This window comes from Lissotriton vulgaris, chromosome 11 (genome assembly GCF_964263255.1).
Source record: "Lissotriton vulgaris chromosome 11, aLisVul1.2, whole genome shotgun sequence".
NCBI classification, from domain to species: Eukaryota; Metazoa; Chordata; class Amphibia; order Caudata; family Salamandridae; genus Lissotriton; species Lissotriton vulgaris.
The window spans coordinates 225110751-225125179 of NC_141699.1; the positions used below are offsets into that span (position 1 = coordinate 225110751).

The 14429-nt window shown below is 38.7% G+C and overlaps 1 protein-coding gene across 1 annotated transcript in view; it reads right to left on the reverse strand.

The window, feature by feature from the left end:
• LOC147679559 (clustered mitochondria protein homolog) overlaps window positions 1-14429 on the reverse strand; it is a 249240-nt gene that overhangs the window by 123012 nt on the left and 111799 nt on the right. The window contains exons 8-11 of the mRNA XM_086943140.1: window positions 12513-12660; window positions 9779-9871; window positions 5125-5819; window positions 1289-1362 (exon numbers count right to left, since the gene is read on the reverse strand). Of these exons, the coding sequence (XP_086799266.1) occupies window positions 1289-1362; window positions 5125-5819; window positions 9779-9871; window positions 12513-12660 (1010 nt within the window). The remainder of the gene's footprint in view (window positions 1-1288; window positions 1363-5124; window positions 5820-9778; window positions 9872-12512; window positions 12661-14429) is intronic.

Here is a 14429-nt window from a genome sequence, read left to right on the forward strand (position 1 = left end):
AAGTCCTACCCACTGTATGTTTTCTGGCATCAGATCTTAGTGTATACATACTAGAGTTCTGGATTACATACAGTGGAACTTTGTTGACTCAATGAAAATCCATTTTAAAGATCACTTTGCTAACAGAAGACAATTAGTAAACTAAGGAAAAGCAAAGCGATGGAAAAAGCAGGTGGGTTGACAAAAAAGGTCATGAGTTCTACTTATGGATTTTAAGGGAAACTAAATTAAACATTCAAAGTGTATAACAATTTCTCTAATGTTACAAATGGGATGTCCTGTTTTTAAGGAGGTGAAACTTAAACAAATTAAAAATAGGCTGCTGATAGTCTTTTTCTAACAATAAACTGAAAATAATAATCTTAATCATAGAACAATACGTTTGAGGATTTGAGAAATGTCATAAGTTGATGAAGGTAAATATGTATTTATTTCTTTTTAGATCAGATCATATGATCTATCAACAACAACATACGTAATACACTAAAACATTTCAATACATTCCATAGAGTAACATTAGAACACAAGAAAAAATAAATTAACAGTAGAAAACATTTCTCAAGTTCACAGTGCAAAAAAGAAGCAGAGAACTCTGGGAAGTTTCCCAGTCTAGGTTCAAAGCAGCTCTTATATAGAGCACCCTACAACACCAGCAACAGTCATCTCAAATGACTGTTTTTCTAGCACAGTTTTAAGCATAGTTTTAGTGCAGTGCCATCCATGCCAGGCTAGAAAGCAACGAAGTATGCCGCCATTCATACAGCAAAGTCCTTAAGCATAGGATTAGCTAGTGCAATCCATAACGAGCTGTAAAATGACTAAAGCCTTTTATCACTCCAGGCACAGTATTACAGGAAAAAAAAGGTGCTCTATATAGGACCTACTCTCCACCTAAACTTGGGTACCGTATGGGACAGGAAGCAGAGTGAGCTGATATTTGTAGTGGTATGATGATAAGGAAAGAGTTTGGAAGCAAGCCAAAAAAGGAGGCAATAGGAACCCCACAGATTGTTGATTGATAGAGACAATTATTGTTGAACAGTGGGTCAAGCTAAATCAACACATTGATTGAAAGCTATGTTTCTAAAATAGGTATGGAAAATCTTAGCTCTGCACATTTACAACTACCTTCAGCAACAACAATGACATTTTCAAAGAAACATGCGTTTGGATACACAGATCGATCAGAATTAATATATTATCCCTTCAACTAGACTGTTTTTAAACAATACAATAATATTATTTTTGTAGGAAATTCAGCATATCAATATACATTGCATGTGCTTACCATTCTTATTCCCTTTCCTTTCCTTTGATAATTGTTGTGATCTGTCCATCACAAGATTCATGAATTGGGTATACCTGCAAAAATACAAACAGATCTTTAAAACTGACATTACACCCAAAACAATGCAGATATCTTAGCGCGCGCACACCACCGGAGGCTTGCCTTTCAAATTATACTAGGTCCTGACGAATGCTGAGCGAAATTGCATATGTAGCAGCAGAAACATGTTGACCATTTATTTTCACTAAGGACACAGGTTTCCTAATACAGAACCTAGTTTGTCCGTTTACACTGTTTTTATTCAATACAGGTTGACCTTTATTAAAAGTTTTTATAGGTTTCAACCTTGTATTTTTTAATTGGCACTCACAGTTATTCTCACATTTTAGTTAGAGCACTGTCGCACTCAACACTATCCTGCTCCGCTGTAACTCAGGCGTTGTAGCACGCTGGGGAGGCATTCGGCCACCCCAGCGGGACCCAATGATGAAGCATGTCACCAACTAGTGGTGAGTGAGGGTCCTTTTACAAAGAAAGAGATTTTTCTCTCTTTTTTATAGGTACAACTGGGCATAGGCTGCTTCCAGTGGCCATTTTCCTTCATTGGATCCACTTTTTGGTTTATGGGGGTATTATTAACCAAACAAACTAAAGTTATTTTTGTCACTTTATCTTTTTCACGGAGTCACTCCTTAGTTGTTTATGAGATATCTTTACAATGTAAGCTGACAAATGTTATCCAGTATATCAGTTATAGAAAAGTAAAAGAAGGAGAAATAGAGTATTAACAGGATAAGAGGTTTTGGAAAATTGAGAAATATTATGCAAGCTTTCAATAGCTTTGTAAGCCAATACATACTTTTGATAGCAAGATTTGATTTCAAGATTTAAAAAGTGACTGAATAAGATTTTGTCTTCAAAGGTAACCATTTGATCACTGGAAAGCTTAACTGTTCTAAGAGGCAAGATGCATTTTAGGGCAAATTCATTGCTAAATGGCCACCAATTATTTGCTACCACAAGTCCCTCACTTTCTCTACACCTTCTATTGTCCCACATACATAACATCGCAGAGTGGATGGCCTCCTGCCAAAGCCAGCATAGGATTTCTTTCTACATTTGTATATCCTTGTATTGCATTCTATTTCAAAATGTCTCTTCCCTCTATATTCTTCTACAGTCCTTCAATTTGAATGTCCGTCCTTACTTTCCATCCTCTGCTTGCCTCACCTCCATGAGTATAACATATTCTAAGTCACAATACTGTTTGCCCTAGTCTCTGTTACTTTACTTCTATCAATTGGCCACACTTAATTTCATGGATCACAACCTTTGCCTCCTTGAAACCATATCCCTGCAACCTGATCTCATCTAGCCTATTTTTTCATCCCCCAGCCATTTTCATGAACTTACAGAGCACCCACTAATGATCACATCGAATTCCCGTTCATTTAATACAACACAAAAAGGCACGGAATGGTCTCCTTTTGAGTAAAGGATTAATCCCAATAACCAACAGTAACCAAGAAGCAATGATTAACCTTTGAATTCAGACTCAATGTAAAGTGCTTCAGCTACTCGTTTGGGGTAGTAATCATCCTATAAATGCAAATACAATACAATACTTAATTCTCACAACATAATACTGTACATAATTTGTTCAGAAACAACTACGAAATGTAATTATATTCCCCCTCCTGTGGGTACTATATTAAGTAGTGCAGGCTACTCCCAAGGGACAACCTCTTCAAAAATGTCCCCAATTAGTCTTGGAGACCCCCAGTTGCATGTAGGGGGTTTAGTAAATCTTGTGAGTGCATCCAGCAAGGTTCAGGGCTGACATTTAGGGGCATATTTACAAGGAGATATCGACATCAGAATGTCACTTTTAGTGAAGTTCTGGTGGCGATATTTCCTTCTCCTTATTTATAAGCGTGAAAGGGGCATGCAATGGATGCAGTGGGCGTTCCGCTGCAACACCCATTGCTTTTTGGTGCTGCCTCATATTTACAAGGATGGGGCCGCACCAAAAACTAAGACCAGGTAAAACATGGTCTTAGGATGGTGATATGAGGAGAAATTATTAATTTCTCCTCATATTTAGCTCTTTCTATGTGTGCTGCATTGTGCAGCACACATAGAAACAGCAAATCACCTTTACACATTGTTTATGTGCAGGAAGGTGTACCTTTCTGCACATAAACATTTGCTACTGCAGTACAGGCTTCCTTGCAACATGGCAAAATGGTACCTGTGCTGGCCCTAGGCAGCTTTTTTAGTGCCAGCACTAGTGGAAACGTAGAGTTGCACCATAGTTTAGTAAAAATGGCACATCTCTACATTAAAAAAATTACGGAGCATGCCATTACTAATTTTGGAGTAACACCTCGCGCTGACATTTTATTGTAAATATTCTCCTTACTGTCTTTTCCCTTCTGGCGATATTGAGCCTCCCTCCCCCCTACCGTGTGCTGAGACAGTGGTCAAATAGCAGCAAGCATGCAAGGGTCAAATCGAGGCAGAGGTACACGCTATCTAGATTCATGGAGGGGACATTTCTACATCTCAACACTAACATTAAACATTTTCCGACATAAACTTTATGTCCTAAATATCGTTTTTAAAACTATTATCCCATTAAATGTAGATGTTCTAATATTAACGTCAATTGGGCAATATATTTGTAAATATTATTTAGGAGATATTATTTATGTAAGTCAATATTCTGACTGTGAGAGTTGGGTACCATAACCTAACATTCAACACCAACATTCAAATCCCAGCACTGTGCAGGGCCACAAGGTTTAGCCAGCAGGTAACCACCCATTACCACAGAAATGTGGCAGCAATTTTTGCTTTAAAATATATACTGTCTTTAGAGGTTGTTTGTACTGCAGTATGCCTTGGTGCACAAGAAACGAAAGTCAGTAAAGGACTGCTGGTTTCCACCCAACAAAATGTGCATATGGTAGCCAGTTATAACAGTATGTTGTTTTCCAGTCAACCTGATCCACCTCCTAGGAGGCCAGATTACCCAAAAAGAAACAACTCATCTTGTCGTACTGTTCCACCACCCATGCTGAAAGCCTTCATCTGATGCTGAAAAAATTACCCACGGTTTTTGCTCACATCCTCCCCTGCTTTCAAAAGGGATCAAAGAGGTACAAACTGAGCATCTCAATGAGAGTGGAGAGTAATTTGAGCACAGACAGGAGTACCTCAACCTGATGGAGGAGCTTGTATTTAAAGGAAATAAGCAAGGAGAAGAACTGACTAAAGTAGTCTTGGCTACTATTTCTTAGATTAAAACAGGCAGAGGCCTAATACCTACTACCCTTAGGTTTTGGAGATCTGGTGCAAGGAATGGAAGACTGAATAGTAATGAATGCATAAATACTGACAATTCGGAAGGAAGCTGTACTGATTTAATGCTCATTAGGGCACCACCAAGACATCACCTTCCCAAATCTTTCAAGAAGACTGAAGTGGAATTAAGTTTTCCTCCACACCTGTTTTACTACAAAAATATAGAATTCAATATGTTCAAATATTTTCACATAAAGAATGCCTATGTTAATTTTGAAATGTGACACAAATTGGTCAGGGATGTGTTTTTTTCCCCTTTGGTAAACAGGAGCAATCTGAAATGGATCACCAGAGTGTTTCTACGAAATACTACTAAATACACACTATGTGAAGTTCACTTGCAACTCTAAAGCTAAACCCTAAATTTGAACAAGGGGTCAAATGGGCATGAATCAACCTACAATTCTGCAAATGGCAAAACACAACACACTAAATACAACCAATTTATCAGAGATACACTCAAAACTTACTTGTATTGAACAAAGCTCTCCACCAGTTCTGGACGCAGACAAGAAAGCTTGTGCTTGTATGCTCTTGGGAATCTCATCTTGCGGCATTCTTTGGGCATCTCCTCTCCATCAAGAGGCAAGAAATTCAGATCAGGAGGAAAGGTGCGGAGGAGGTCGAGTATATAGTGGCGTCCATCATTACCCACAATTCCCTTACATTCAACAGAAGAGCACAACGTCACCTCCTCTTCCTTTTCATTTAGAACTTTGTGTTTCAAAATCCTTAAGGGCTTGGAAGCTTTCTGTAGTAGCGTGAGATACTTGGAATTGGAAGAAACAGTTTTTCCAAAGTCTATTGAACCATAGACCACACTTTGGTCCTCCTTGCGGTCTAAGATTCCTGGAATGATAGACTGCGCTGTCACCCTGTGTCCTCTGTAATCTAAAACCACAGTCCCTAAAACATAAAGTTCATCAATGTCCAAGTCACTGTACACCTGCACCCCTTTAAGGTCATGTTTAGCAGCAACGTGTGCTGCATGATCCCCTCCAAGCTCTTTATAGTGGTCCCGCACGTCAAAGCCAAGACTGAAGAAAATGTTGTTCCAAATGAACATTTGCATTTTAGGTTCTTCACCAGGGTTGATTGCCATGATGTTGCCATCAATCACTGCCATAGCTCCTCTGGTAGAGGCAGCTACATAATCCGAATTAATCTAGGAGAAACCAAATATATATTAGTAAAGTAGCACATGATCAGAGCCTTTTTTTATATCTTGCATGGACGATGGCTGCTTCAGAAAATCACCTTTGGGTGACTTGCGGAAGGTTAATACAATGTAGGTTTGAACTCAGCAAGCTTGTTTCTACTACTAATTCATCTTTAAATTGGTAGTGTCACTGGCTGTATTTTGCCAATAATTGCCTTTTTACACATAAATGTTTAGTTCTTACTCTATGAGAAGATTATCACTTCAGAGGCAGGCAATTCTATCCTAGTACTTAAGTGAGTGACCTTCTTGCAGAGTTCTCCGTTTGCTTCTCAGCTCACCGCACACTCCCAATAACGATTCTTTTCTTGCATCACAGCTGTTCTATCTTCTTCTGATCTTTCCTGTAAATCTGTCACATTGGTCCCTGCCTCATATATTTACTTCGGTGTTTGCTTTACCTTAATCACTGCACAATTTCCACACTTCATATTGCTATATTATTGTGGAAGTCATTCCAATTCTGTGAAATTATTACTATTAATATCAATGCTGATCATGAAGTGGAAAAACGTCATCTACCATGAAGGATCCTGACCCTCCTTCTCTTGAAAATTCAGGTTAAATTAGCATGTCGCTATTACAAGCGAGCCCAATGCATGGTTTGCTGTATTGGCATCTAAAAATTATTTTTGGGGTAAAACAACATTTCTACCAGTCCCTTGTTCTAGCTGTATACTTGGTAGCACTTAAATCATGGCTGGTTTTAGGGCAAGACTCTAGTAAGCAGCCCTCCAGGTTGATGATAGACAGGGGTCCCCAATCCTCCTAACTTCAAAAGTATCAAATGTTAACAATTGTCATAAAAAGAAAGGGGTGAAAAAAGATAGCTTCTTCTATGGTTGTAAACATTTCTTGAACCAGCCCTGACTAGCACAGCAGCCTTCCGAAAGCAGAAACTATAGTTTGGCAAGTGACAAATTACTCACCATGCCTAGCTCAAGGTAAAAGAGGCATTTATTTAGCACCTGCTAGTGCAGAAGGAGGCATACAAAAATATGGCCACATCTCATGGGACACAGCCTGGAAAGAATTTACAATATACAAACATGTACGGTATGTATTCTGATATGTTGTGCATACACACACTTTACATAACTTGTCTGTATTGTCATGCCAATAAGGTATTCTATTAATATTCCAATGGCCATGCAAGTATTCTGTAGTTTCTATAAAACCTATACAGGATCTGCGCATTCGGACAACGTACACTTGTAGAACTGGAGTCAGACTGATTCTTAACACTCCCACCGGTTATGTTGGCCTTTCTGTATCAGATAGCTCTCAGTGCCACTAGAATCTCCTCTTACCAAGGAGAGAATAGTTCTTGGCAACCTTCGAACATGACAACCCTGATCCCTCAGGATTGTGGAAACAGTGTACTACTTTTCACTCAGTCACTCGTGCTCACTTAGTCTCAGAGAGATACACAGAATAAACGGTCTGGACGTTTTTCAATAAGCATTTATTGAACAGTCATTATTCTAGTGTAAAATAAATGAGCTGAAACAACCACTAGACAGTAGCAGATATAAATGATTAGAAGCACTATGAAAGTAAAAAATATGATAGAGTTCTACCATCTTGCAAGAATCATGAATACATAAGAGTATATAAAATACATGACAATACAAGTGCGTACTCCTACAATGCCTCCCTAACTTGATGTACCTAAGTGTACCTAGCATGTGTGTAGTTGTTAAACCAAGAATCCCTCTAGGATAAAGTCAGCCCCATTACCTGGATTGGGAGGCTGTGGGACCTTATTAACTCAAACACTGCTCTCTACCACTGAACTACATTCCTTCGGATGAAGGGAACACCAAGAGAAATCAAAGTAATTTCGGTATCTTTGCGTTACTCTTTTGATGCAAAAGTATTAAAAATTATGCAATTACACCTGTTTGCACAGTTATGAGCAGTCTGGCACAATAGTCCTTCACGAGAGCAAGGAACAACACATGTTTTAGTGCAAACAACTGCTGGATGCTGCTGTGTGTGTTCCGTTGCACCTAGCGCTATTTTCTTAGTCAAAATGCATCCTCAGGTCCGTTTTGGACATGAGGGTGCATTTTGCACTAAGAAAATTGTGCTAAATGCTGGGTTTCGCTCCTCGCACATTTTGACTTCAACTCACATAACTTCCCTGTAATTTCACATAATTAAGCAAAATACAAATACATAGCTGTGGCCTAACATCAGTAGGTCTTTACAAGCCTTTTCCTCAAGCATATTGTCATGTTGAAAGATGTTGTCACATTGAAAGAGGTTGCAGAATAGTTGGTCCTTATATATACCTGCCTTTTGCAAGTAAGAGGAAAGGTAAAGCTGATGGAATGAAAATCTCTGATGCAGCCATGTGCATTTGCCTCATATGCCCTGTCTGCTGAGACTCCCGAATCAAGGTCGCTGGATTATGTTAATGAGGTCTGACTGCCAGCAGCAAATATATTCCATTTCATACCATGATGCTGTGTTCTGTCTTTATGTATGTATATGGGATTTGTATAGTGCAAGTCTAGCCAAAATACAGCAGAGCACTGTACAGAGCCAAAAGCAAATACACATTCAAGAAGTGATTGGGATGGTAGTAGGGTTATGAGAGTGAAAGTAGACATTGCGTAGTAGTGTTTAATAAATGGGTGTTTATGGAGCTCTTTCCTAAAGTGGAACAGGGTTGGGATAGTCCTCAAGGACACAGTGATGATCCGATCTTGGGTGCTTAATTGGAGAAGACTTGTTGCCTTTTTAAAAATCTTTTTGGCACTTCTTTGCCTTCTGTCTGACGATGTCCTGGCTCTGGGTGTGCCAAGAGCCACCAGAGGCTGCAAACTTGTCTGCCAGATAGGTGGGGGTGCTAGGCGTGATGGCTATGCAGATTTTAAAACTGGTTTTGAAGGTGTTGAAGGCCGGCAACAAGAACCAGGGGAGGTCCATGAAGGCTGGCATGGTTTTCTTATATCTTCTGGCCATGTAAAATGATTTCGAGAGTGTTCTGTGTGCCCAAGTGAATGTAGCCTTCCACACCTGGGTCTTTATAATGCTAGTCAAATAGAACCTATGTTTTACAACATGCAAGCGCAGAATGTTATCAGATTTGGCATAAATTTACTGTGACATTCACGATGGCAACTGGGATGAACCAATGCAACAAGTCTTAAACAAGCTTTGAACAAAGATTACAAATGCTTAACTGTATGTAAATCAAATTGATAACACTGCCTTCTGAAGTTGTGAATCAAAGACTGTGATGTACGACTACCTGTAAATCCAATCTCCTCTAGGTCCGCTCCCTTTTGAGAACGAAACCGACAGCCTAAACACAGAAAATCACAAATAGAAGGGAACAACGAATACCCTGCTTAAAAAAAACATCAGAGATTTTTGCGTCTCGAAGTCATAGTTTTTAATAAAAGTTCAGAAATTAAATAGGAGAGAGACTTTCAATGGATAGAACCCAGACTGCAAATCTTGTCTTTTCACGCAGGAATTCATGCACTTGTTTTCAACATAAGTAATACAAATGTCTCCTTTTGTTGCTTACTAAACACAAGTTATTTTTTTTTATGAAAAAGAAAGATTTAGAGCGAAAAGAAATGCTGCATGCTCGTTCATAAAGTTTGGCACTGCACATTTACCTAACAAATCAAAACCGCATTAGACGTTTATGATTGCTTCTGTTATTGCTGAGAACTTCAGAATAAATCACTGTAGTTCATGAACAAAGGGAGCAAAAAATGTTTACTATGAAAATAAATATATAAAGATGAGACATCATGCTTCCACAAAAGCTTGTTTCCTTTTTCAGCAGTGCTTTAGGATGTTTATGAGTTGTTTTTCATATACTGTAATATGATAGTGCAAGAATTTAGTATTTCCTTTTGTTTCTGGCAGAGTGGGATTACCTTAAAGGTAGCTCTTTCCCTTAGCATTTGATCTGCTGAGACGAGACGGGGCAGCTCTTTCGTTGTTTGTAACTCTTCATTCCAATCGCGGATCTGCAACCCAAAAGAAAGAGGGTTGTGAATATACATTTTCCTTGCATTTGCAAATCTGCTGCTGAATTGAAATATTTAGATCAGATAGATCTGACACAGTCAATTTGAAAATCACATTCGCTTCCCAATCGCAATTATCATTTTTATTTAAACTGACATTTTAGGACTGAGGAGGTATAGTAGCAGACACTAATATAATGACGACATTCTTTAGCAAGACCTTTAAGCGTATTAACAGTGTATGCCTACAGTGAATTTATACCTTTTATATGCTATTTTTATGTACATTTATTCAGTGTCTGACTTCTTCCCTCCTGATTCGATTGAACCTACCTAAGCCTGCAGGAATAGCTAGTTAGATGACAGAAGCTCATACACAATACTGCCCAGGATCTCCCCTTATTCCACATTTTTATATCCACGTTTTTATAATTTTTATAATTTCAGAATTAATAATTGAGACCTAGAAATGTAGGTCAGACTTAGACCAGTATTATGGTCTTAATTTAGATCTGTAGAGGAACTTAGTGTCATAACTTAGTGTCAGAATTCTGATCTTTCAGACAATCTATAGAACACGATCACTCTGACTATGCTCTGCCATATGCTCGAGGCCAGGCTTCTCCAACGAGTAGTTTGTAAGCTACTGGTGGCTCTCCAGCTACCTGTAAGTAGTTCTCCTGTGTGCATTCTGCTTACTAAATTGGAAGCTGTTGCTTGGTTGAAATATTTTATGTATACCAAACTGGAAAGTGTGTTTGAGACAAAAACATTTGTAATTTTGAACTCATCAGCTAATGACTGAAGAAAAAAGGTTGAATTTCCCAAAAAACTTCAAAGCTGATATTTAAGTGTTAAGTTGTGATTCTTTGAGAAAACATTTTACTGTTATTATTACTTTGGTGCCATGCACACTGCAGCTATGGCTGTTATGTATTACCAATACAGAGGAAGTCCAAATTGATAAACATTGACCTGGCAGCCTTTCTTGATGCACTGCTCGTAATCTTGTATGTGGTGGCCACTAAATTCGTATCAAATTATGTGATTACTAGTACAATACTAATATTAGTAGCTATGGACAAATGCCATTGAACATAAGTACTCTTACTACAGAAAAGGTTGGAGACCCCTTCTCTAGACCATGTGATGACTAAAGATAATACAATTCATAGTACAAGATTTAAAAATAAATACAATATGCACATTAAACTTCGACTGGTGTCTTAGAGATGTACTTTTTATCTTCTATTTCTTCAGTATCATTCAATATTTCATAAATGTATGACCCCTTACCAAATGAACTGAACAAACCCAAAATCATCTGTTGATCTAGAAACCTAAAACTTTTGTTTAATGTTGCAAATAAGCTACCAAAAGACATGCATTCCATGCTTTTTTAACCATAGGTTATACCGATGGGCAGGGCATGTGTAAGTAAACCTGGCAAAATGACGATGGCCATAATTTCTTACTCATTACTGCAGCACAAAAATCTAAGGATTTCAATGTTACATAGTAATATTACCAATGCAAATTAGTCAAATGACATCATTGTCAAAATAATATAGTCATTGACTTGACTGTAAAAAATTTGCAGCTTGGAAAATCAAAAAACAGCAGATCTTTTTGGCATTATTATAAAGATGGGACTTAAGGTTTTGATTTTTGCCATCACCAACAATGTGCAGTAAGAATATATCAATGCATCAGCAGGCACATAGTGTATTACTTTCTGAGTATATCTCAGTAACACTCATTACACTGTTTGCATAAATCCCCAATCAGAGTACATTGCAGTTCACAAGACTACTTTAGTTCAGGACCATCACAGAGTTTACGTCATGTTCCAGTTAGTACAGACTGGCGTCTATGTGATGCCTTGCATAGCACATATTGTAGTTTGAATAAGTGCCATAGTTTGCCCACACTGCACAGTTATCAACATGGTAGTTAGCACCTATTGGCAAGTTCCGAAATGTTAAATGTACCACCTAGTTACACAGTTTCCATTATGAAAGCTAGAACAGAATATTATTTACAATGTACCTTAGATAACATACACTTCCATCTACACAATGGTCCAACTAACACTCATACCCTGGGCACTTGCTCCAATTAATCTACTTTTCCCCATGTTCCCTTTAACTTCTCTCTCCCACTACCCAGTCTCACAAGCATATAGTTTGTGCCAGCCCGGAAGGGAGGTCCGAAACTCCAATTTAGTGGTGTGGGAGCATCACTGGTTGCAGTGGTGGCTCACAGAGGTTACACTGTGGAGCAGTGAGGCGGGGAGGGGCTGGGTGGGGGTAGTGGAGTCTGACATACAACGGCAAAGGGGAACGTAAATAAATAAATACCTGCCGTCGTATGTCGGACTCCACAACCCCCCACCCAGCATCTCACCCATCCTGCCTCTACGCCCCACAGTGTTACCTCTGCGAGCTGACCCTGACTGGTTGTCACCTGCATCTGTCTACCTTATAGTGAGGAAAATTGTTTCCGAGTGAAGTAACCTCTGCCACCAGCACAATGTTTTGTTATACGTCTTGGCTATCTGACATTTTATATAAAAATGTGCCCTGGGTGGCTTATTTGTGAATAACCTTACAGTGTAAAACAAACATATTCTACAAAGTACCTGGCCAGGGATGTGCTCTTCATAGCCCATTCGTGACGTGTAGGCATCTTCAGCTCTCACGCAGTCAATGAAGTGATTTGTGCAAGGAGCAGTCCAGCTATAGAACTGAAATGGAGTAGCAATTCTCTCAAGTGGATGACGATGAACTCTGTGTTTTTGATAAACAAGACAGAACACAACGTATCATGGTAAAAATCTTACAACGCTTGTGATGATACCAGCAGGTAGCACAGACCAGCATTCAAACATCACACTGGAGTCAAACAGTAATGCATTCAGGTGAATCTTCAATATTAATGAAACTCTTCTCACGTTTTCTTGTTACACCTTTTCCCCACTTTGACTTATAGCATTCGCCTCTGAACTCTCTTCTAGTCACCTACAATTTTTCAAATGCCTATCTTATTCCAGATGGCTTTTTTCACTTTTTTGGTTAGGAAAATGATGTTTGAGACCTCTTTGCTTAGTAATCAACCAAAACACCCCTTGCCCAGGTTGCACACAGGGAAGCTGCATATTTACAAATCAAACTTTGTGTAAATTGTTCTTGTTAATCCCTCAGGGAAAAACAATCCATGCGGTTGATCTATTCGAATTCTTTCTATGTTAAACATGCCACATGACTGAATCATATAGAATGCCACTTTTTTAGGGACCAGTATGGTCTGAAATAATGTAACTGATTTTGCTACATGGATCTAATGTGTGCACACATGTGTGTCATGTATCTGTTGTCCAATCCATCACTTTGTTGCTGTAGAACTATTACAAACTTGATATGTATTCAAGGAAATATATCTCCAGAGCTTTCAGTTTAAAGTGATTCAATGTATGTGATATATCTTGCCGCCTGAAAAAGTGACTACGGGCCATATTTAGAGTTTGCCAGACACGATACTCTGCCGCAAACGTGCTGTATGACCTGTCTGCTGTATTACAAATATTTTACAGCACATGCAATATGGTGGACAGAATATGCGCCACATTTGTAATTAGTATTCCGTCTGCAAAACTAAATAAATTCAGAGTTGAGAAATATCTGCAAACAGAGACCATCTTGGCGTTTTTTTCCTATCAGCATGCAAAGGACTAGCATGAAACTTTTCTAATGTGATATTTTGCATGCCTCAAGTCACCAGCACAGAAAGTGCTATCTAAGTGAGGAGATGTACTTTTCTTCTGGTAAATCTGAATTATTTTCGAGCAGGTAGAGGAGTATTAGCCCGAGGGAAGACATACAAAACAATGATGTCCCAGATAATTTGATTTATGTGTCACTCACAATGCCTGGAATGCACTTTGTGTATTCTTGCCAGTTCTGTTAAGCGCAAGAGCCTTTTCGAAACAGAAGGTACAAATAGAAATAGATATATTATCATTCAACTGCTGTGAACACCTCGAGAACAGTACATATTTTCGGGCATCAGGTGGAGTCTGGAAAAATGTTTCAAGTTGCACAGTCTCTCATACTTCTAAAACTGTGCTCTAGTCAGTTGCAAATTACTAATATTTCTCACTAAATGCAAAGGTCCCCCAAGTTTTGAGGGAATTTCTGTAAAATCATTATTGTTATGGAAAATTATTTATTTATTTATTTTTTTATTTTTTTGGTGAACCTTTATTTGTAGTACAAGTAATTACAGGTATGGGCCTACAACCATCCCGGCCGGCCGCTAGACAAAACTAAAGTACTGCAAGCAATATACATAGTTGTAATAGTTCAGAGCCCAGGATAATAAAATAACAGTACATAGTTCGTAAGCAGACACAACAGCTTGAATCAGGATTTAAGAGGTTCATTTTCAAATAAAGAACTAAAGAGAAGTGCCGTACAGTCGCACAAAGTCCCGCAGTGGTGTGTGAATCGGGATATCTGGAAACAGTAGCAATACGGGGAAGTACCGGGGGATAAGATAT